The following is a 23,292-nucleotide window of genomic DNA, read 5'->3' on the forward strand; positions in this document are numbered from 1 at the left end:
GCGCTGGCAGACCCCCTGACACCGTAGAACCGTGATATTGGGATTTAGAGACTTCCCTTTTCACTGAACCATCCATTTCTGGACAGAGGATTATACCCAAAACATTTTTGATAATTGTAATTGTAATTGTAATTGTAGCGCCTAGAGGACAAACGTCTTTGTGTGTATAATCGTGCAGTCTGTTCTCGTTGCATGTGCATGACACAAACAACATAACTAACCAGCTAATACTAAAAGCCCAACATTGCAGAAACAAACCTGTTGCATTCTGGGAGACTTACCTACGCTACACAGCAGGGTTGAAAGTAGATGGAGGTTCTAGCAGGTCGTCCCAGCACAACCTTCATCGCTTTCATATCGGGTTTTTTCTCCCGCCCCTAACTTCATGCGTCCCTGAACGCATGCATTCAAACGCCTACATGGTGACAAAAGAAAGGATAAACACTTGACACATTGTACAGCAAACTATTAATTTAACTCTAATCAGACGGACTGAGGTCCCCGCTGACCCCAGAGGTAAAACATGGACACCAGTCAAAAAGCAACCAATTGCAGCCTACACGGTTTAAATAGATTACAATTGAATCGATGGACGCTACAAAGAAGATGGGTTGTATTTTATTGCTTAACCACCCCGCGAGACCTTATGTTGTGTGTGTGTACAATCAAGCAATTTCTTTGATCATTTTTGGACAATAATAGAGGTCTGTGGCCCGGAGGAACACACTCTATCAGGTTTTGGGCACGCAGGCAATATTGTTGTATTTGGTCATTTCATGCAAAGGAGGAACTCGTGCGCCTGTACAATGTGTTAAATGTGCTGGATGAGACACAACCCCCATTGTCTTTATTTGAGCAATGGCTGAATGAAACACAAATAATTTGCCATATAAGTTGAAGTTGCAGAAAAGAAAACTACCTAAGAACTGCCTTTCCTACACAGTGGTTCAGTGTGACCCCATTAATTGTGGATGTTGCACTCTCAATGTCACTCTGACTTGTGCTTGGAGGAACCAAGCATCCTTTTGGAGGAGCTTGTTAATTGAGGAAGAAACATGGTTGGAGGAGGATTACTTGTTCTCTGCCTGCTACTAAAAAAGTAATTCAAATAAAAACATCATTGAGCTCCCATAATTAGTTTTTCAGTGACTGGCTGAACATCATTATTAAGTTCAGCTCATGCAATGATACTTAATTGAGGAAGATCATTTTTTTGAGTAGATAATTTTGGGTAGGGTTTGTCAGAAAGGTTAAAAAAAGACAACACAGAGAGGGGCTGCTATGGTAGGAGGACTTGCTACTGCATTCGCTATGTGATGCCCTCGTAGTGTCGGCCAGCTGTGACCAAGGTCCGAGGTGATAGTCAGGAAAAGTTAGAGAGAGGGTATGACATGCAGCGAAGATTCACTTTTACACTGTGATCTTTCCATAAACTTCATACAGGGAATGCAGTTAGTGACAGTGTGGGCAGCAGCTGGGGGCGGGGCTTAGCAAAGGGTCCATTGCACTTTAAGTACCAATAGATGGCATGCTAACACTCTTAACTAAGGTGGTGAACATAGTAAACGTTTAACTCACTTAAAGGGATACTTTGCCAATTTTTGACCATCTCTGCGTCATTGCACTGTGGCCTTACATGGCTCGTCATGTCTTAACTCTTACGTTATCCACTCATGTTTAGGCCTACAAAATAAACATCTATTAGCACAATCTTGAAATGAGCTGTAGTTGTGCAATCCATCGTCAAAGCTGCAGTGACATAGTGAGGTAAATTAATGGCTGCCTGAAATGGTAATGTTAATCTTAAAATGTATATAGCGTACAGGGAAAAATATACATGACTTGTAAAGCTCTCTATTTAGAAATGCAACAAAAGCATGACCAAATGATGAGTGTGGCTCCCCTACAAGACAAGAGCTCATTCATTGCTCTGAAACAATGCTGTATCTATGATCCTCGGTGACGTCCAGGGCCCTTGGTAACCTCTGAGCCGCCCCCCCCCCACATCATTAAGGACTTTAATTTGTAAACTACATTTTCTAGTTAATTTTTTTTCCAGTGTCCTTTTTTAACTGACCGGTGAACACACTGCTCTCCTGCAGCTATTTATGGTTTAATGGGCGGTCTGCTCTCTATAACTCTCTTAAACCAAACATATATAGCTTTTTAAATAGCTGACTGAAGGCAACCATAACTAATGAATGCACTGTGTCCAGCCCATAAATGAGAGCAGGGTAAACAGCCTAAAAAATTCCTAGTTTTCTAGGATCCCTATGAAATCAAAACAGACTTGTTTTACCACAATAAGTGGTGCTTTCCTGTACCTTTTGGTCGTATAGTTTTTCCAAAAACAACCGACCAACTCAGATTCTAATTTACTTGGGGCACAACGTCAGCTCCAATGATGTAAAACTGTGATATTGGGGGGAACTAACCCTAGATGGTGTGTGTTTGTAAGACCCTGGTAAGATGAATATGCAACAAAAAAAAACAACAACACATTCCTCATATTTGTAAAGAGGCCCTCAGTTAGACCCGTGCTGACCTGTGGGGAGGATGAAACTATTGTTTTCCAAACTTGCAAACCCACTGAAATAACTGTACTTCCCTTCACATAATAAAGCATTCAAAACAGATTTGTTTGTGCAGTTTTGATATAAATAACTGGGCTTTGGATCGAAATATTACTGATCAGATACCAATGTTTAATCAATATGCTGTATGCCTCACTGTGTGGAAGTGACTGCAATCATTGTATATTTTTCCATCAGACTTGACTTGCACATTGTTTTCTTAACTTTAGTAAATCAAAATGTAACAAATAAATACATGGATATAAATGTGTTGAATTGTTATTCATTCAAATACTGGTATCTGATCCCAGATCTGCCCATTGTACCTGCCCCAGCTCTCTCTGTATGCTTTCACATCTTGCACAAGTACCCAACAACCAAGCGTGTGCTTTCATCTTTTACCTGCAGTTCAACTTATTTTATTTTTGTAACTTTTAAGTGTGGAACTTGTTGTGTGAATTACTAAACAGGAGACCTCATATTTCACTTTCAGGGAAAATTAATATCATGTTTGACTTTGGTACAATATAGACCTTTTTTGATATGTTTAGGTGTTAAGACTTCATTAGCTGATATCCATCTCCACATTTGGAAAAGAAAAATCAAATTACTTCTTAAAAAGTAATTAAAAACTTTGTAAAAGAATCTCAGATTCTAAAAAATCCTACTTTTCTTTAATTGAAGAATATATTTGCGATTTTGACTGTTCTTATGAGAGTTTTTTGCATACCACTGTGGTAAATATGAAACGTGTGAACTAATCAAAAGTCCAAAACCACTTTGAGATGTCAGGAAAGTGCACATCTTTTGTATTTTGGGGAAGCAGGATCTTACAACTGCCCCATTCCTGCTGACACAAAGGATGATACTGCATGTGGATGGGTTGCAAAGCTGACAACAAAACACCAGCAAAAAGGATATTAATTGATGCAATCGATTATAATGCACAACATTTCTTTCAGTGTGATCATGAACAAACCAAATCCTTCCTGATGTTTGTAGAAACCTGCATAACTTGGCTGTTCTAGTTCAGCAGCGTTATGCAACAAATCTGAGCTGCTGAAGAGTAATTTGGCTGAAATGCAACAACACTTGTACAAACATGCAGTGTCTGTCTGGGAAGATCAGGTCTTCTATGCCTCAATATCAGAGTTTTGTGCCAGTGTAGACATTTCTGTTTGTGGTATTTTGAACACACAAATAGAAGTCCATTCACTTCTATTGAATCAGGCTTTTCGTCTCTTTAGCTGGTGATCTTTATTTATGCTGATACATTATGGTTTCCTTTAAGAAAAGAAAAACATTTTAAAATGCATTACTTCCTCTAGATATCATGATGATTTACTCTTTGACTCATTTGAGCTGCAATTTGCTTCATGGTATATTGTTAAGATGCAATTCCTCTATTAGCCACTAGATGCTGAGTACAAGGAAGGTCAGCTTGTACTGAAGTTCTGGAGAAAACTCCCTAAATGTCACCGTGACCTTAGTATCAATGTTGAAAAAACACTTAATTTAAAAGATGTTAAAGCCTAAAGAGCGGTGTGTTTAGGAATTATTTGCTGAGTCAAGCAAGAGTATGGATTATAATCGGTTGTTTTCCCCCCAGGCAAGAGCACTAGCAGTCATATTTTGCATTACTTTTTGTTTATGTAGCAATAAACAAGCTATAACTCTCTATTTTTGTTTTTTAAAATATGTGCAACAAAAGCTTTGTGTCATACATGAGTGTAGAATGCACATTATTAACCACCAGCCCCTGGACTTCAAGTCAGTTATGACTCTCTTTAAGGTTTGTAGATAGGCAGTTTGTATTATCTTCTGTTTCTTTTTTCATTCGCGAAGATGAACATCTGGATTTAGGAAAACAAATGTCAAGACCGACGAAAAACCGAGGTATTGACAAAAATGGCTATGATAATATTTATGAGATGTTAGACAGGAATGAGAATAAAGACACTTTTTGATTATTTGTGTATGTTTTGACTGCCACACAGGTGCTCCCATGTCATGCTGCACTGGGGGATTTGACGTATAATCAGTGACTGCAGACTTGGCACCTGTAATATAAATATCACTGTTAAATAAATAAAAGGCTTTTCAGCCAAAGGTTCTTGCAGTACAGAAGGCCAAATGAGGAAATTAATACATGAGGCAATGACACTATTCGTATTTAATACTAATTAATATTGTATCGCTGTTGTTTACTATTACATTACATGAAATGTCAGACTGACCAGATTAGGTCTCTGCTTTAAACAAATGATGAATTCCAAAGAAAGTCACAGACAGCATTACACCACATTGCAATACAGCATACACACATTTCATTGTAAAACAAGTACAACGAGTAAACTATGGCTCAATGTATTTTCACTGCACTTGTTTTGGTAATAACTTGACCTTGACCAGCTTGCCTAGTATGATGATGTACATCTGAAATAAAAATATTTCTTATTTACTCTGCGCCAAGACGACCTTTAATGCATGTCACCTTTTTGTGTTCTGCAAGAATAACTAAACTAAAAATATAAGTACATGCATTTATATAAATGTAAAAATATATGTAAGCAAATGTCTCTATTATTATAACACACTTAGTGGTACTCAACTGGTCTGTGGCAGTAGTTCTCAACTGGTCTGTGGCAGTGGTTCTCAACTGGTCTGTGGCAGTGGTTCTCAACTGGTCTGTGGCAGTAGTTCTCAACTGGTCTGTGGCAGTAGTTCTCAACTGGTCTGGCTGCGGGACCCACCATCACCCCTGAATGACAAGCTGAGACCCAAAGATGAAAAGATGGTGCAGTTTGAACCTGAGATAGTAAAGAATATCACAGTATGCACAAAAAAACAAGGAATATTCCCTTTTACAGTCAATTATAAACCAAAAAGTGCATCTTAAGGACACAAGGTAATACAATATACATAACTATTCAGTAACATTAGACTTAACAGTGCTTTCATGCACAAACATGACATAAAAAAGTAGTTTAAAAAAGCCTCAAAAGATGTAACTCACTAACTTACTCAACCAAAGCTGCTCTACAAGACAGCAGCTTTTATCCACAAAAAAGTGCAATTCAAAAAGATTCAAGTATACAACATTAACTTTCCTTCTGATTACCTTATTAGTAGGTAAATACTGAAAAACATTGTGCTTTGAAGAAAATGAAGCAGCACTCACTTCAACCTGAGGTGTAACACTGACATAGACCTGAGTCTAGAGGAATTAATGATGGGAGAACTGGGGATGTTTTTTGAAACAAAGTCAATGCACAGACGCGTATGGATGCCGGGCGGCTTAAATGACAAGAAGCAAAAGATTTGCCTCGTTCACGCAAGCTACGTTTTTTTAACTCGGGCAAAACATGTGTGTGAGGCTGTGTCATTAAAGCCAATCAGTGTGGAGATGCTCCGCCTGACATCACTGACGTCATGCAGTTGTTGAATCACAAACTAAAGGATAAATTGGTAGTCTGGAAGCGGCCGCCATCCAGACGCATTTCCTGGAGAAGCTGTGTGCGGCTACGGATAATATTATATATAATATAAATATTATGAACCCAGACACGAGGGCTTGATGGTTCGACGTTTGTGGGACTTCCACAACACATTCCAAACAGAATTAGTGGTTATTTCTTCCGTGGTGGACGGAGTTGATTAACTGTTTCCATGGTGATAAGCCACGCCCCCTCTCCTGCGCTTCTAGCACGAATGAAGCGAAATGTCACAAATCTTCCCTCGAGTAAACTCATGCAAGTAAAGCAACGCAAGAGTTCGCTTCTCTTTTGGTGTGAACGCAGCATGAAGGAGAGTGAACAGACGACACTCCGCTGCATAAAAAAAGTACCTTCGAAATAAAAGCACAGGATTTTTTTCTTCCACATTTGTGGGCAAAGGTATGTCTTTCAAGCCGTCGCGGGCCACATAAAATGAAGGTGCGGGCCTTGTGTTTGACGTCTCTGCACTAGACCAAACTAAAGACATTGAAACCCCATCTTACTCCTTTGACCGTGATGATTTACAGTCAATCCTGCAAATGCAACTTCCCTTTCAGCTCTGCCTTTACCTCCCAAACTCAGCCAGCGGCTGCTCGAGCAGCAACGTCCTTCCTCTTCTCTCCCTTAGTTACTATGGTTACGTGGCATCAGTGTATGTAAGCCGATGTGAAACTCAACAATTATATGTTTGAATTTGAGATTAGTGCTCATACAACAACCTGTCAAAATACATGCAGGTCTCTAAACTAACTCCATGTCGGTCTGGTGGTAATGACTCAACGGGAATGGCAAAGCGCACATATTCTTTAAATCATAATCAATCTGGAAAGTAAAGAAAAGTATTTGTGGTAGGCTAGACATTTAAAATGTGTAAATGATTAATACAGTTGTTGACTTCACCGCTGTTTCCAGATCACTGGAAATTCAGATGAGCATTTGGTCGGTAGATTGGGAGGATGTGCTCATCAAATGAAATGCCCGCCCACAGATTCATGGCTGGTGATTTTAGCTTTGAAAAGGATTCATCAAAAAGAGTAATTTGACCAGTTTCAACTAACTAAATTGACATTACTGTCAAGCCGGAAGAGTCGTGGTCATCATGAAACGTAACAATATCTCTAAGCCAGCCAATCATCAGACATCTGATTACCAGCTGATCGTAAATGCAGATGGTCAGAATACATAACCAACAAAATGCAAATAGAGATATGCTTGTATCATATTACATTTAGTCACCCAGACCTGTTTTTTAAAGATCAAAAGTGGTACCTGCAGTATCCATTTAACTTGTTTAATGTGGAGATGTGGAAGTGAGCAGGTTTGTCATGAGCCTATAAAGACATTTATAACATTCTGAGTTTCAACACAGCCCTGCTGGATCTCATGTATCTTTTATTGTCCACTCTCTTGAAGGACTGCATTTTGTTCCAGCAGAAGCATTATGAAGGCTATGAATGACTGCCAGACAGAAATGTCCCCGATAAGAACACCCACTGCAACATGTAACACCTGAATTTTCGACTTTTTCTTCTTGCCATATAGATGCTGCAGCAATTTTAAGGCCAACCCAGAAGTAAGCATCACCCGGGTCCCCTTGACAATTGTCTTGTTCCATTTGCTTTGGATTCAAGTTTAATACGTCCTTGTTTTGTTCAGCAAGAATATCTTAAGAAATGAACCACTTGTAGGACTTTTAAAGCATACACACGCTAACGTTGGACTATAAACAAACTTACCCACGGTCGCTTGAGCGTGAGTTTCCGTAACGATGCTTTGAAGGCGGACTTGTCGACGCGATGAAGTTTAATGTCCCCTATAACTTCTGTAATCGCTTTTAGCCAATACTGACCTATTATATATCATAAATGGGAGTCTACTGTACCAAACCCATAATTCAGCAGAGAAGATTTGTTTTTGTGAGAGCTTTTTATAAGCTGTGCTCAGTGAAATTGATTTGTTAACTTGTTGCTAATGTGAAGACATTTTGTATTGTAGAAATGACTGTATTCCATTGCAGTGACATTAAAATGTTCTATTGGTCTTTGCTCTGGCTTAAACCTTGCAGGCTCCACTGTGAGAGAACCAACAAGCACATTACACTTCCCCTACTTAAATATTTGGCAAGAATTCACATTAACAACTCACTGTGACTATTACTTTTTCCTAATAGAATATTAAGCCTAATATTACTCTCAAGCTGAATGAGGGAAGAGATAAAGGCAGGAATGTGTGGGAGAACGGAGAGGGAAAAAGCAAGATTTCTAAGAGGCAAAATGCCAAGGCTGAAACATTAGACTGTCTTTTCCTGGACAACAGGAACATCTGTGAAAGTGGAAATTCAAGGTTACAAACAGCATGGGGGGTCCTCAGCTGGGACTCTGAGTTGATAATGCACATGTGTATGCTTTTCTGTCATTGCTCGTAGAATATTAATGAACACAAACACCGTACGTTGTTTTATCACCGCAAAATACAATTCTTTTAAATGTAAATGTGACATTTTTATAAAAGCCCACCTGCTTTCCCTCCCTCAGTTTCGCCTCTTTTGTCCTCCTGGCTTAATGGGCTGATCTGGGCGTCCGACCAGTGATTAGAGTGATTAGGGTGCTATATTTTCCAGAAGCTTGAGACTGTTCAGCTCATGTTGGGATGCCAGCGGAAAGAAATAGAAGACGCCTGTGCAGCAGTGCCACATTCCCCCGTATCATCCTTGACAACATTGAAAGACATGACAGCATAGCATGAAGTGTGGACACTTTGTATGAGACTTTTATTCCCTTCCCTGGAAGCCGAGCTGCACTGCTACTTTCTCTGTTACTCTGTTTTATCATTTAAACACAAATCTTTTCCCTTTTTTCTAGATTTGAGATGATTCACCTCATTTTAATTGAATTATGCTGTGTGTTTAAACAAGTCTGTCTGAAGCTAGTGTTAGTGGGGTTATGCTTGGAGTCAGTGGTATTTTGGGTTGGTATAATAGCTGACAGGACAAAAAACTAATTCAGCACAACACCTTTACTGTGGTCTGTATTGGGATTTTTACTCAAATCTCTGGGCTATTTTGACATGTGTGACGAACGACATGTAAACAGTTTGAAAAGAAAAAGCCAAATGAACATATTCTCCAACTCATGTAATCTCTTCCATGGCAAGGACTACTGGTGTTATGTAATAGTTACCCCACATGCCGTCTCGGCGAGCCATTTGAAAGGTTCCACCAGTGCTGATCATCCTTGACATTTTTAGGGAGAGCTGCATGACAAATGTCGGCACACTTTAAAAGGCAAACGGGCACCAGCATTGAGGCCCTGCTCTTGTAGATGCAGCTCATCTACGACCACAGTGTCAAATTGACAGAAGGCTGCCTCCCACACCGAGTCATGTTCTCCCAGCTGGCAATGGTTAAAATGGTCAGATAAGGGAGATATAAAAAAACTCGAAAAACTCAATGAAGGCCATCTTTAAAGAAAAGTTAAGATCTGTACTCATGCTTATGAGAACCCTCAGTTCCTCTGTAATGATCAGCGTCAAACCAAATTCACATCCCCAAGGACACAGCACGAGCAGGGAATAAGCCAGACTTACAAGTGTGTCGGACAGATGTTCATGTAAAATGTTCTATGTCTTTGGACTGGCTTTGTGATAATGCACTCGTCGAGTCACTCATCCTTTTTAATGATACCACTGCAGTGCCAGTGCGCTGTTAGGGGCATGGCTGTAGTGTAAATGCATTCCAACTGCAAAGCTCCTAAAATTAAGACTTTGAGTCATCTTAGCCTTTATGAGGGAGGAGGCTCAGGTGAGGATTAATTCAGCACTTTTGTGGGCGGTGCCTGTGTCACCATGTCCATCAACAACCTGAGCTGCGTTCACTTTACCTGATGCTGTCAACTGTTATTTACCTGCCCAGATGTGTCTTCATTTAACATATAATTGCCCAAATAGCACGAAAAGCATTCATAAAGCATTAACATAAATCCTCTCACTGAGCACGTTTAAAGAGGCCCTTGAGCAGGTTAGTCATGTACTGACAAGTAAAGTTGGGTGATTTGACAATTTGAAAATAAATAGTAAAACTCAAAGCAGGTGTGGCTGAAATATCCTGACTTTAATTATCGATCAAGCTCCTAAACTTCTGCATACTTGCAATAATGCAGCTCAAATGCTCAAAAGCATATTTTTTCTCCTTCAAACTCCCCGACTTTGATGCTCCTTCCTAAGCCACGTTTTCCGGAGCTCATGAAGGATAAACGGACTTGGCGGAGAGCCCCTTTAACATCGGTTGTCTGCAGCCGCTTTTGAATGGAGAGAAAAAAGAGGAACCACACACGACTTAGTTTGCAGTTCTCAATAGCGGTCAGGTCAGTTCTCCATCTGACCGGCGCTTTAGTCCACGACAAAGTTATTAGGTTGTTGAATCGTTCATTGTAAGATATTTCCGTTATTTGGTCCCATCAGCATTTGGCTTCATTTTTAAAAATCATTTTGATGGATCTATTGAGGATAGGTTGAGTCGTGATCTTAACGTTTCACTCAAACCTTCTTCCTGTTTGTGCTGAGTAAACATGGGAAGCTTTGAGGTATTGGATCCAGTAGAGACGTTTTTTACCAGCCGACCCTGTCTGGGTCTGTCATCATGGCAAAGTAGAAATTATAGCATCTGTTTATAGTCAAGACTGGGGCCAAACACTATTGTAAATTGACTAACACATACACAACAAATGAAAACACTTGTTCTTTGATCCCTGTATGTCATATTGTGCATTATCACCAGTAAAGTATCTATTAAAAAAAAAATGCTAAGCTGTTCAAAGTACTTTGCCAGGTGTTGATATGTCAAAGATGGGTGTGGTCCGAGCAAGTCTGCCGGAAGTAGTGGGGTAGTGGGGAATGGGCCATTGCCCCCCCCCCCCCCCCCCCCCCCCCATGTTACACCCCTGGCTCGATTGGGTGCTGCGGATGTTGGTCTCTAGTTCATGATTGAGAAACTCCTCTCCCTGGTATTCATGAAATGATCTGTTCAACAATATCCTGGTGACAAAATGGGAAACATGATGAAGCATTTTTTTTCTAACGATTTTCACTTTGAAAATGGTCGTTTGGGTCCCGCGTGGCACGCAATGTCATGTTTTCCTGCTCGGCCTCATGATGGCGCTGTTGTCTCACTGTTACGATGCAGGGCGACGCAACAGTTTGCGTCCATTGGCTTCCAGTCACAGGGTTGATGGCTCAGCACCGGGGTGCACGAGGCTCAGTGCACAGCAGCACTCGTTTGACGTTGCAGGGTCTGGACGGCAGCAGCTCTGAAAGTGAAGACGCAGGCTACCCGAGGCCTCTGATGATGAGGAATGCATTCCCGTGTCACACATGAATCATTTCAAAGTAGAGCTGCAGTGCGAGAGTTGACATGAGCTCTGAATGAGGAACGTCAGGAAGTACACTGTCCAAGTAGTCCCAGGGGATGTTGCGGCTGATGAGAGAACCTCATGTCATTTCTCAACTGGCTCCTCGCTGTCAAACATGCAAATAGTTTCCCTGCATGCTCATTTCAGTAATCTTTAAAAGAAGGTTTTGGCAGAAATAGAAATTGAACCGAGGAACTCCCAAACAGAAAACCGTGAAGGGGCCACGTCGTGTCTATTTGCACGTATTTTCGTAACATGTCGTTTGGTCTGTGTGTATCATGTGCTGTAGTCATCAGACATAAGCACCACTAATCAGATTGACAACATGTTACCTTTGACTAATGAATCACTCAACGCCATGCTTTTATTTCAGTGGGGGAAAGTTCCGGCGTTTGCCAGATCGGCTGCAAAAGCTCTCTGTGGAATCCACTGCTCATCGAACCCAATTTGAGGACCTCTGACTCCGTGAATCTCCGTTTAGGAGGAGTTTGTGATTCCTGTGGCTCCCGCAGGACCTCTACCAGAACGCTGCGCGTGAGAGTCCTGCAGACTTCGGTCTCTTGTCCGAGTAAACACTTCTTCTTCTTTTTGTGTTGTGAAATGAGCCAAACTAACCGACAGTTATCTCGGAGCAACATTTGGTCAGTGGGAGAGGAAATAGAAAGGGTCGACGTTGCGAGCGCTCCCAGCATGGCGCTAAAAGCTGAAGAAAGTGGGCTCTATTGGACCAAAACCTCCCCTGGAAACGGCGTTGGCAGGCTGAAAGAGCGCAACAGTGCAGACGCAAACCTTTTTGGCTGCGGACACGTTGATCCGCGAGACCGTGACATGGAAAAACACTGCTGTCAGACAGCTGCTGCTCCTCAGGAGGAGTTGTTAAACGCTGACTGCCGTGTGGGTGACGTGCGCTCTTTTTCTGCCTGCGCCACAATCTCAGAAACCGCCAGAGAGCTGTGCAAAGCGGTGTCCGTGTCACTGGGACTGGCCATGGAGTCCAACGAGACGAGCGATTTGGACGCGTCTCTCCCCCCATGCAACGACCAGATGCGCGGAGAGTATCTGTACATGCCTCTGAACTGTCCCGGAGCTTACGGGGCCGTCACCGAGTACAAGTGCCCCTCCGACCGCGATGACCGGACCGCGCACGGCCAGCAGCAACTGGTGGAAATGTTCCAAAGTGCCGAGACGGCTGCGCGTCTCCAACACGTCGCTCCCACTCGGACATCGGTGCACGAGCTCAACTTCGCACTGTGCGAGGCCGATGACTTAACTTTGGACGCGGTAGATCACCTGGACACGGCGCGCGCTGCCTCCTCGTGCCCTTATGCCCCATCCACGTCCGGCCCTTTGGCACACTACGGCCACGATGCTGCAGAGCGACCGTGCACACGGGTCTACAAGCCCCCCGACGAAGCGACGGACTTCGGCGAAGCCGCGGAGAACCGGTTCGGTGGCTATCAGCCGGAACAATACGGCGTCAGAGTGAAATGCGAGGACGGCGAGTCTGCCGGGGCATTGTGGGGCAGTCATTACACCTCGAATGAGAAGTACAACTCTCAGTGTTGGGGCTCGAGACAGTGCATGGACGCGCACAGCACGGGGTCAAACCCCGCGTTCATATGTAATCCATATGAGAGGAGCGTCATGCGTCCGGAGCAGTGGTACCCCGGCGGGATGCTGAGGCCGCCTTATCCCAACTCCAACTACGTGAAGACGGAAGTCGGTGAGTGGCTGGATGTCGCCTACAATGACACCAGGTAAGTTATAATAATAATAATGGTGTCATGTGGAAAACGAAGCTGGAATAATGTTTAGGGAGCAGAGAAAGGTGAACGTGCTCTGACCTCCTAGAAGGTATCAAAGGTTCCCTCCGGTTCCTATTTAATGCTACAGGTCTCCAACGTGACCGCAGTCTGACCTTCATCTGACCACATGAGTGTGAAAGAGTCTGCGGTCCGCGGAGTTACTGCCATGTAGATTAGATGTGTTTGCTCTGCAGCAAGGGAAAAACGCACTTAATCATAACATAACGCCAACTTCAGAATCATTATTGATGGATTTAGTTTCATTCTGCCTTTTCATTTATTTCTCGCAGCCGTTTGAGGTTTTTCTTTCTTTTCTTTTTTTTTTTTTATTAAAAAGAATATTTTTTTTCTTTGCTTCTTTAAAACTAAATTTTTTAAAGTTACAAACAAAATGTTAAACTGAACATATGTTCTACTGCTTAGCGAAGAGCACTTTGAGACATTATCAGGCTAAAATAAATAATAAACTAAACTTCAACTGAGGTCGCACTGCATTGACATTTTAGACGCATGTGTAACGCTGAGGGGATTTGATGTCATTCAATTTTAAATATCGCTGACAAACTTTTCAAAAAAGTTCCTTCAGATTATATGGAAGCAGCCCTTGTTTGAACAGGTTTTCCTATATATTTTCCTTTTAATTTGATTAATAAAGTAATTATAATAATATGATATATAAATATCAACACTGTAAAATAACAAAACAAAAAGATAAATATATAGATAAAGTAATGTAAGATCTGTCAAAAAAAAAATCGAATCCATAAAGTTCTGCTCAAGAACAAATTTGACTTTAAAAAAAATAAATAAAATGAATATAGTAGTCAGTGTTTTGTCTGAGGCAGTATTTCTGAATTGGAAAAAATGTGTGTCACTGAAATGCATTTTTTGTCTTCAGATATGAGGCTTTGCTTACCAGCACAAACATTCTCCTGACAGAGAATATCACACTGAATTTGTTGGATTAATGTCATAGATATGTGCGACAGAATGCACACAGGATGGATTTACAGCTAAATGTTAGTTTCTAAGTGGAGGGAAACCAGGTTTATAGTTCTGATAATTTGAGACCCTCAAATATTTTCACAAATGTTTCCAGAACATTCAGGTTTCTTTTCGCTTTGGGGTTGACGGTTCTATTTTCATGGTCTACCAAATGTGAGTGTGGCCCCCAGGATGACAAAGGACACAGAGTGGGCACGTTAAGTGACAGCCACGAGCTGCCATGTGCACAGCGGCAGCTGTCACCGTACCTGTTCTCCGTCCGTCTGTGGTGTCACCGGGCTGATGAATGTCAGAACACTGACAGTGTGTGTGTGTGTGTGTGTGTGTGTGTGTGTGTGTGTGTGTGTCTGTGCGTGTGTGTGTGTGGGTGTGTGTTACTAAATTAGAAATAAACAAGGAATGTAGTGTTGAATGTGTTATTTTCTATGACTTATTTAATTTTAGATTTTTTAAAAGCAGATCCTAGAAAACTAAACTACACAATCCCCAAACAGCAGCTGACGGAATGGAACATAAAACTAAAATATAAAATCAAATAAGTTAAGAAATGATAAATAAAAGCAAATAGACAATAATAAAATAACCAATAAACTATGGTAAATAAAAAGGACAGCATTAAAAAGAGAGACAGGGGAAGACTAATGGAAAGCACCATGACACAACCCCAGTTGATTACTTTCATTATGACAATTATATTTTATATTACAAGTTTTCAGAAAATATGTTAAAATATGCAGATTAGTGTCAATTTGCATACATTTCCAGAACAGAAATCTGAACATTGAATAAAGCCAGGTTCAAAATTATTGTCTCATTTGGTTTAGGATCTCTTTTTTCAATCACTACATAATGAGAAACAAACATATATTGTGGCCATGTTTTCAGGAATAAAATGTTCTATGAATCTGGCTGTGAATGATATATAAGCAAAGGCCTCTGTAAATATATTCAACATAAGAAAGAGCTTTTAGTGAATAAGAGTAGATTTCTTACTCGGGGAAAAATGTGTTTAAAAAAAAAAACAGCCTCTCCCTCGATATACAGAAATGCACTACAATTTAGACAAAACTACAGGCGAATAGGGTAAAAAAAAGAATTACCTAATAGATCTCACCACTTCCCCAGTTAATTACTTATAATACATTACAATAACTTTTTTGTCTTACACGTTTTCTTAAGTGTCATGTTTAAACGTGCAATTGAGGCTTATATCTAATGCAAACCTTTCGCAAATTTACAAGAATGTTTTACAGATGCAAAAAGTCAACGTAGTAATAATAAATACTTAAATGTGTATTGTTTATGTTTTGTTCCACATTCGCCCTCCTGCAGCCATCGTAGTTTAATTAAGAGCTGTAGATACTACGGAGAAATTGTCTGTTTACAGATCCGCATAGCAACGTGACATTCCCTTTTTATTATTGTATTTCTCAACCTCATAAGGCTATAGGATATTTTCTCAAAATTGGTCTGAGATCAATTCCTGGAGTTATGGGCCAACTCAAGTTTTCCATTTTCTCATTCTCCTTTGTTTACCAATCATCATCCGGGGGATCAGTAATGTTCTTAAATGTGAAACCAGTTCCCATATCCCAAACCCGGAGCTGCTCCCAAACACATGGCGGTGGGGAAACCTACTGAGCTGTGCTCCGACTTCATCTGCTTCGAATCAAGAAGTCATAGAGCCCTAAACACATGTTGTCCAATTGCAAAAGCTACATGCTGGTTTTATTTTTATGGTAATTTTCCTTTTTTTCAATATTTGGAGGGTAGGCGGAGATGGGAAACACTGGAAGATAGAGGGACGGTTGATCTGTGACTGAGGTTTTCGAGCCAGTGTGTGTTTGCCGGGTTTATATAGTATTCAGTTTAGACTTCTAGGTTTGCAGGATGTCACCAAGTGCACGATCATAAAAACATCAGAGCACTGAGAGATCCAGCTTTCCTCTTGCTTCTCACCCAAAGTTCTTTGGCTTGTTTCAAGAGGCAGGCTTTCCGAATCATCTGGACATTGTTGCTGAATAAAACCCACAGCAGGTTTTTGATCTGACCCTGATCCAGATCAGACCCCCCTGTGTGTCATACAGCTGTTTGGATCTGGTTCCCAATTTCTTTCCAATTGTCTTTTAATTGGTTGAAATATAGCTCGCCACCATATCGACCGGGATGCGTGATTGCTTCAGCATTATGGAATGGTAACACTTTTGGAGGCAAATTCAAAATATTATTGTAAAAAGACAACAATCCCCTGCATTTAGACAGCTCCACTCTGGAATATGTTAGTGGCCCATGGAGATGAATAAGCTGCAACGGGTGTAAACATGTAGAAACTCATCAATATTTAGTTCACTAGGTGCCATCTGAGAACAACATGGGTATTGGTACAAAGTGGAAGTATTAGTACTCTACTTTCTTTCCATCTCATGCAGCTTTATACTTCTACAGCACTTCATCTCTCAGGCAAATATTGTAGTTTTTAATGCACATTGATCTGACAACTTCAGTTACTTTTAAGAACAACATTTTTTCTGCAAATGTAGTCATTTTTTAATTGGACTTTTCTTGATGAACTGATGGATCAAGTGTTATGAATTAGAACATTATCATACCTATTAAGATAAATAAATAATGTAAAACCCTCTCCAATTAGCTAGAAAATGATTAGTCACAAAGGTCTTTTTTCTGACTTTTTGGAGATGCGTTGTTCTCACAGGAAAGCAACACTTTTAGAATAATAAATATATATGTTTTACAATGATTAAATGCTGATATGGAACAGTTTACAGTACAATGAGAAAGTTTAGCTGAAGATACTTGTACTTCAGGAATGGTTTTAAAACAGGACTTTCCGTCGTTGGGGAGTATTTTCCTGCTTTAACTTAAGTTGAGGAACTGGATAGTTGTTCCACACCTGTGTTTTGCCCTCTTGTGGCATTAATCTGGCCCAGCTGGTTCAGGGTGTAGCAGCCAGTCATGTAGTTGGAGTTTTGGTTGAATTTCTTGACTCTGGGCTGACAAACCGGTCCGTCTGTAACCACATGAGGGATTCCAAGTCTGAGGCAGCAATGTCATTTCCTGGAATTGTTCTAACAAAGACTTTTTAATAGGACTGCTTTGCTGAAATGGGCTGTATTTATATTTTTGATTATAACTGTCACACAAATAGACCAAAGTGGTGAACTCAGAGTGGAGTGAGAAAATCACGCCACGCCACTTACCCATAAGCAGAAATGTATAGTGGAGGAATTCAGTGGAGAGAGTGAGTCTGTGTTGGTATTGGTATCTCTTGACGGAGGAGGAACTGCACGCTGTTACCTCACAAACAGATGTTTCTACTCATTTAGCTGAAGCAACAACACTACACACAGTTTCCACACTCACGTACTCACTTCAACTCCAAAATGTTCATGGATGCGTATTAGTCTAGCAAATCAGTGCAATAAAGGCAAAAGACGAAGCGCGGTCAGCAAACTGCGTATTGTTATTTATCTGACCATCAAGCACGTAAGTGGCTCATGTAGCGTCATCTGGTCCTCAGGCAGCGCTCTGCTGGCTGCTTCTCAGGCCTGGTTCAGGTCTAAAAGTAGCTGGGCTTTTTTTTGAGTTTTTATTATTGTTTTATTATTGTTTTTATCCCATATTATTGCTTGATATTTTATCCCATCCTACTTTTGTATTAAATTGTCTGATTTTATTTAATTGCCTTGAGTGTTTCACACAAAGTGCTTCAGTGCCAGTATAATGTAACATAACACATTTAGCTGGATGCATTTATGTGATTCTGCCAAGTATTTAATTTTGCCTTGTGTATTTTTCTAATACGATAATTCCTGTTGGAATATTTGCATGTAGACAATACTTCTGGTTGAATACACAAAGGTGTCAGTAAACGAGAACATGATCATGATGTATAGCAAACGTATTCAAGCAAATCAGCTATTATGCAATATCAGTATAGTCACATTTATTAAAAAAAACTCTTAACCTCACAAGACCTACATGAGAAGAGTGAATGTTAAATCCCCCCGAAGCCCTGTCAGAGAATGAGATCAATCACATTAAAAAGTGTAACAAATCTAGACCAGGATCTTTGATCCCTGCATGCTTTTAAATCCAGGACCTTCCAGGTCACTGGACGAGCTAATCTCACATGCTCTCCACATAAATACCACGCGTGACACGGTTGTCTTCTACAAAATGAATAATAACGGACATTGAAAGTAAGCTTGGCTTATTTAAAGGATACATCACACAAAAGCACTTCTATATGTTCATTTACACCTTTCTGCCGTCCTCTGGTCCGTTGGAAAATAGATCTCGAGAGACCTCCTGGTGAGATGATACTTGATCAACACTTAAAGATAAGTGTGCATGTATGGCACAACCTCACGTAGCACGGTTCCTCCTCTGGATAACAATTCACCAACCATGATAAATGCTGATCATTTCTATTTTAGCCTTTTTATTTTATGATACATGTTACCATGCGCTCCGCTGGGTTTAATCCAAGAGAAGTTTGGTTAGTATGAGTCAGCACCTGTCTTTTAGCAACAAAAAGCCTCAAAGCATTTAAAAATCTTTATATGCATATTTCTTTTAACATTTCTGGTCCATGGATCATAAACCACATAATAATTATATTTTTAACATTTCTGGTCCATGGATCATAAACCACATAATAATTATATTACAACAAGGCCCTATTCCTGATACTATCCTGATCTCTGATCTAGTCTGGATGTCTAAATACAGGTTTCAGAGCTGAGATTAATGTTATGAATGAAATTGAATGTAAGATTTCCATTATTTCATCGTATTGTTTTCGATAGGAACTTAAATACTAGCCTAATTGCCCTCTTTCAACATCAGTTTCCCTATTTGTCTGAATAATGCAGTCCCTCTGTCACTTCAAATCAATCGGGACACAGTCGAGCTTCATCCTTCATCGTCTCTTTTACAGTGAACCTTGATGTCTTCAGTTGCACGTCACTGAGGCAACGTTATGTCTGAACCTCTTCCAATCTCTCCGTGTTCAAGGCTGAATCTGGGCGAACATCGGGCCCCCCCAACCCCTGAGCCACGGTGTTGGCACTGAAATCTTTCCCACACTTTGTGTCATCACACTCTGTGTCCTCCTTAAATTGCACACAGAGAGGCCACAGCAGGGCTCTGGGAAATGAATAGTAAATGATCCGTGGTACAGTTTGGACAGTATTAAACCAGTAACCAGTGCTGTGGTGTATGTGCCGAAGGTTTTAAAATTGATACATCCAAGCTGGGCATCGTTAACAGTGATTACTCATGAAAATAATTGATATTATTTAGATTAAATACCAACAATGGTCATAACCTGTCCATCGTTCATAGAAGTCTTGTTTCTTCTGTTTTCCTGCAGGTTCGATGCTGGCAGAGAGCACATGTTTCCCATGGAGTTCTTCTTTCCACCACAGAGGATGTGTCTGATTTGTTCCGACGAGGCCTCTGGCTGCCATTACGGTGCGCTCACCTGTGGCAGCTGCAAGGTTTTCTTCAAAAGGGCTGCAGAAGGTAAAACTCAAGGAGGCGGAGGGTCAGAGTTTCTCCCCTTTGATGCCAGTATTAAAACCGCTAAACCCGTTGCCTTTCATTTCAGTTGGAATACAGATTATGTACTCTTGTGTTTTTTAAATAATTCAACAGATTGTTCATCTACAAGTAACCTCTGGTTTCTCTGTCCGCTTAGGCAAACAGAAATACTTGTGCGCAAGCAAAAACGACTGCACTATTGATAAGCTCAGAAGGAAGAACTGTCCATCTTGTCGGCTGAGGAAGTGTTTCGAAGCTGGAATGACACTCGGAGGTAGGACGAATTAAAATACTCAAATCTGCTTTTAGAAGAAACAATTATCGCTCAGGTTATGTTTTTGTGGCAGTTTATTGTAGCGGTGCTGAGCACTGACTATTTTGTTAGTATTATCATCAGTTGCATTTCAAGACATAGGATTTGTGCCTTTTGAAATATATACATCATGGTCTACAATAAACACTGCGCACGACACGCTGTATGAACAAAGCACAGTACAGAGAGAGTGAAGTCCTAAAAGTGGTTTCCCAGGACCAAGTACTTTATTCTCTCTGCACTGCACATCCTCGCTGGCTCTCTTCAATTGCAGCATCATCACAATAGGGGATGTTACTGATAATCAAGCCCCTGACTGAGCTGCCATGCAATTTAGACCTATTCCATTCACCTCTCCTTACTGTCACCCACACCTGTTCGTCATATTAGGCTGTAAAGATTGACATGTAGTAGACTAATTTTAGTCTTGTGTTCAATTTTCACTCTCTTACATTTTTTTCCATTCTGTTAATGGTGAAAATTGTACTCGAAGCACAAAGCTGACACGAGACATGTGAATTAAAGCAGCAGACATGCTGGTAATTTTGCCACCAGTCACTGACAAACCCATGGAGGGAAAATGTGATCTAATACTGCGATTGTAAGTAAAAAGGCACACCTTTTCTAAAAGAGCCTCCTTTCACAGACGTTCTCCTCCTGGACATGTAATTCACTTGCTGCATTTTCAGGAAAATTCATGACAATCATTTTTAGAAATGGAGGCGGAACATTTCTACTTATTATCCCAGAGGGTTTTTACTCCAAATACTATAAAAAATAAATAAAAATAGCGAGAAGGTTTCTGGTTTGACTCATTGGATTTTGATGTATCAATTAAATTCTGAACTTTGTATCATTAGACCATGTCCTATCGGGTATCGTGATATTTATGGCAGATATCGTATCGAAGTTATAATTTGGTATCGTGACAACCCTAGAACAAGACTATGCACGCCGAGCTCACCTGGACCCTGAATGCAGCTGGTTGGGAACATTGTCTGCCAGAAACATAAATATAAAACGTTCTGTTGTTTTTGAACGTCTTTGTCATCAGTGTTGTCTGAACGTTTCAGCCCTTTGCCTGGCAAGTGTGAGAGCGCCGAGTGGCGTAGAGGCCAAGAGCGGTATTGCAGACAGATAGAGATTTCAATTATAGCTTGCAACATATTGAAAAAAATAACTGAACTAGTTAATTTTTTGGAGCTGTGAACTTAGTTCAACATTTTGAATTATGAACTATGAACTGAACTAGTTCATTTTAAAATGTGTGAACTATGAACTGAACTAGTTCATATAGAAAGTGAACTTTCCCAACACTGTTTGTCATTACCTAACATATTGATTACTTGGTAAACTGAAGCCATGTTCATTTTAATACCAAGTTTATTTGTATACAGTAGACTAACTTTTCACAGCAGTGAGGAGGACGTTGATGAGGTCCAGGAAGAAAGCCTTTAGACCTGAAAGGATTCAGGGAAAAACACTACAAAAAGCATAGGGAATACACCTTTTTTATTCAACGTTCATGTTTTTGTTGTTCGATGAAAGAATAAAGTTCTACGGACAAAATGTCAAAAAAGTCATGCTTATGACAAGGTAAATACAGTTAAATTACCCCAACATTCCCAGTTTATTCCCGTTAATTCCCGTTAATTCCTGTATATTTCCGTTTATTCCTGTTAATTCCCGTGGAAAGTTTCCAACTTTGAATATCCCGTGGATTTTGCAACCCTATGTATAACCATCATTTAGAAATAAAGATCACTGGAGTTAAGTAACAATATTTTTTTGCTTTTTTAGAGAAACTACACATCGTGATGCCAACTATCTATACTAACCTTTAATAATTAGTTTTAAGTGATTAAAATATATTTTCTTTTCCAGCCCTGCTTTGTGTTATTTCATAGAAACCTTTAAACCAATAATACATCCATAACTTTAGGAAGAGGAAAGTGACAGGAGTCTTTGTAGAAGATATTTTTTTTAGCACAGCTCTCTCACATCAGACTCCCTGACACATTACTCCCTCAAACCCTAAACACAACTGACATCGGTGAGCTAATGATGTAATGACATCTACAACCTGGACACCAAAGTGAGAGTAAAGTGGGATCTGCAAAGGCACACATTACAAAAAAAGGCATTTCAAGAGGAGGAAAACGTGCTAAACTGATCTTCAAGTTCTTTTGTGCAATCACGTCTCGCCTGGCAACCTAAAATGGTAGCCAGGATAAAGATGGTGATTATAATGGCCATGAGACGGGGTAATGACACGGAGGGAAGTGGTCCACAAAATGTGAGTATATTGAGTTGAAAATGTCCAATAAATTGTACATGTGCAATTTGATTTGAGGGGAAATGGGCTCGTAATGGCGATGTCTGCTGCTTATTCGCTGGAGGTCAGTTTTAGCTGGAAACAATCGATGATGCTGGCGCCACCGCTCGATGTGCTGGTCAGTCAACGTAGTTAACAACAGCTTGACTAATTAATGATTCAGTCTTGGCTAGAACCTATCGTTTTGGATGTTAACCGCCTATTTATATTGGCTTCAACTCAGGCATGGGGATCTCAAGGTGAGCTCAACCCACCTTATTGACACTGTACTGAGCAAAGATCAGGGGCCTGCCTGTGTCACAACTGAGCATCCTGGCAAGGCATTTGTAATAAACCATTTTTATTTGAGATGTTTGTTATCAGATCAGACATAAAAATGTGAGACTTGCCAATTATCTTTCTTATATAATCTACAATTGTCTTTCAACACTGCTGCTCTTGAGAGACTTAAGTCGTGTCTATAACTGGCAATTCAATATTTATCCAACTGAACTAGAAAGCCAGGCGGCAGTTTTAATGAGACATTCGCGACACAGAAGAGGCAATTGCATAACAATTAGTGCCATTTTAATGTCAGTCAACATTGATATAATTGATTAAAGAAATAGTTTAGCCTCATATGTTGATTCCATGAGGGTTTTTTTTGAACATCTGAAAGCAAAAACAGATGAATTGTCAAATTAATTAGATAACACTTATTTTAAAGAGCGTATCCATCTTAGCAGATTATAACACAGTTACAACAGAAATGTCTTTTCTTCAACGCACTCATTTCTCAGCACATCGTCACTATA

General features: G+C 40.4%; 1 protein-coding gene across 2 annotated transcripts in view; it reads left to right on the plus strand.

Annotated features, from left to right (window-relative positions):
• Window positions 1-11,850: 11,850 nt before the first annotated feature.
• LOC117743283 (androgen receptor-like) overlaps window positions 11,851-23,292 on the plus strand; it is a 43,008-nt gene continuing 31,566 nt past the window's right edge. Inside the window, exons 1-3 of one of the 2 annotated variants that reach the window (XM_034551162.1) lie at window positions 11,851-13,232; window positions 19,681-19,832; window positions 20,008-20,124. In XM_034551162.1, the coding sequence (XP_034407053.1) occupies window positions 12,076-13,232; window positions 19,681-19,832; window positions 20,008-20,124 (1,426 nt within the window). In that variant the 5' untranslated portion in view covers window positions 11,851-12,075. The remainder of the gene's footprint in view (window positions 13,233-19,680; window positions 19,833-20,007; window positions 20,125-23,292) is intronic. The other variant, XM_034551161.1, reaches the window with a different exon arrangement.

Source organism: Cyclopterus lumpus, chromosome 14 (genome assembly GCF_009769545.1).
Source record: "Cyclopterus lumpus isolate fCycLum1 chromosome 14, fCycLum1.pri, whole genome shotgun sequence".
In the NCBI taxonomy this organism is placed as follows: Eukaryota; Metazoa; Chordata; class Actinopteri; order Perciformes; family Cyclopteridae; genus Cyclopterus; species Cyclopterus lumpus.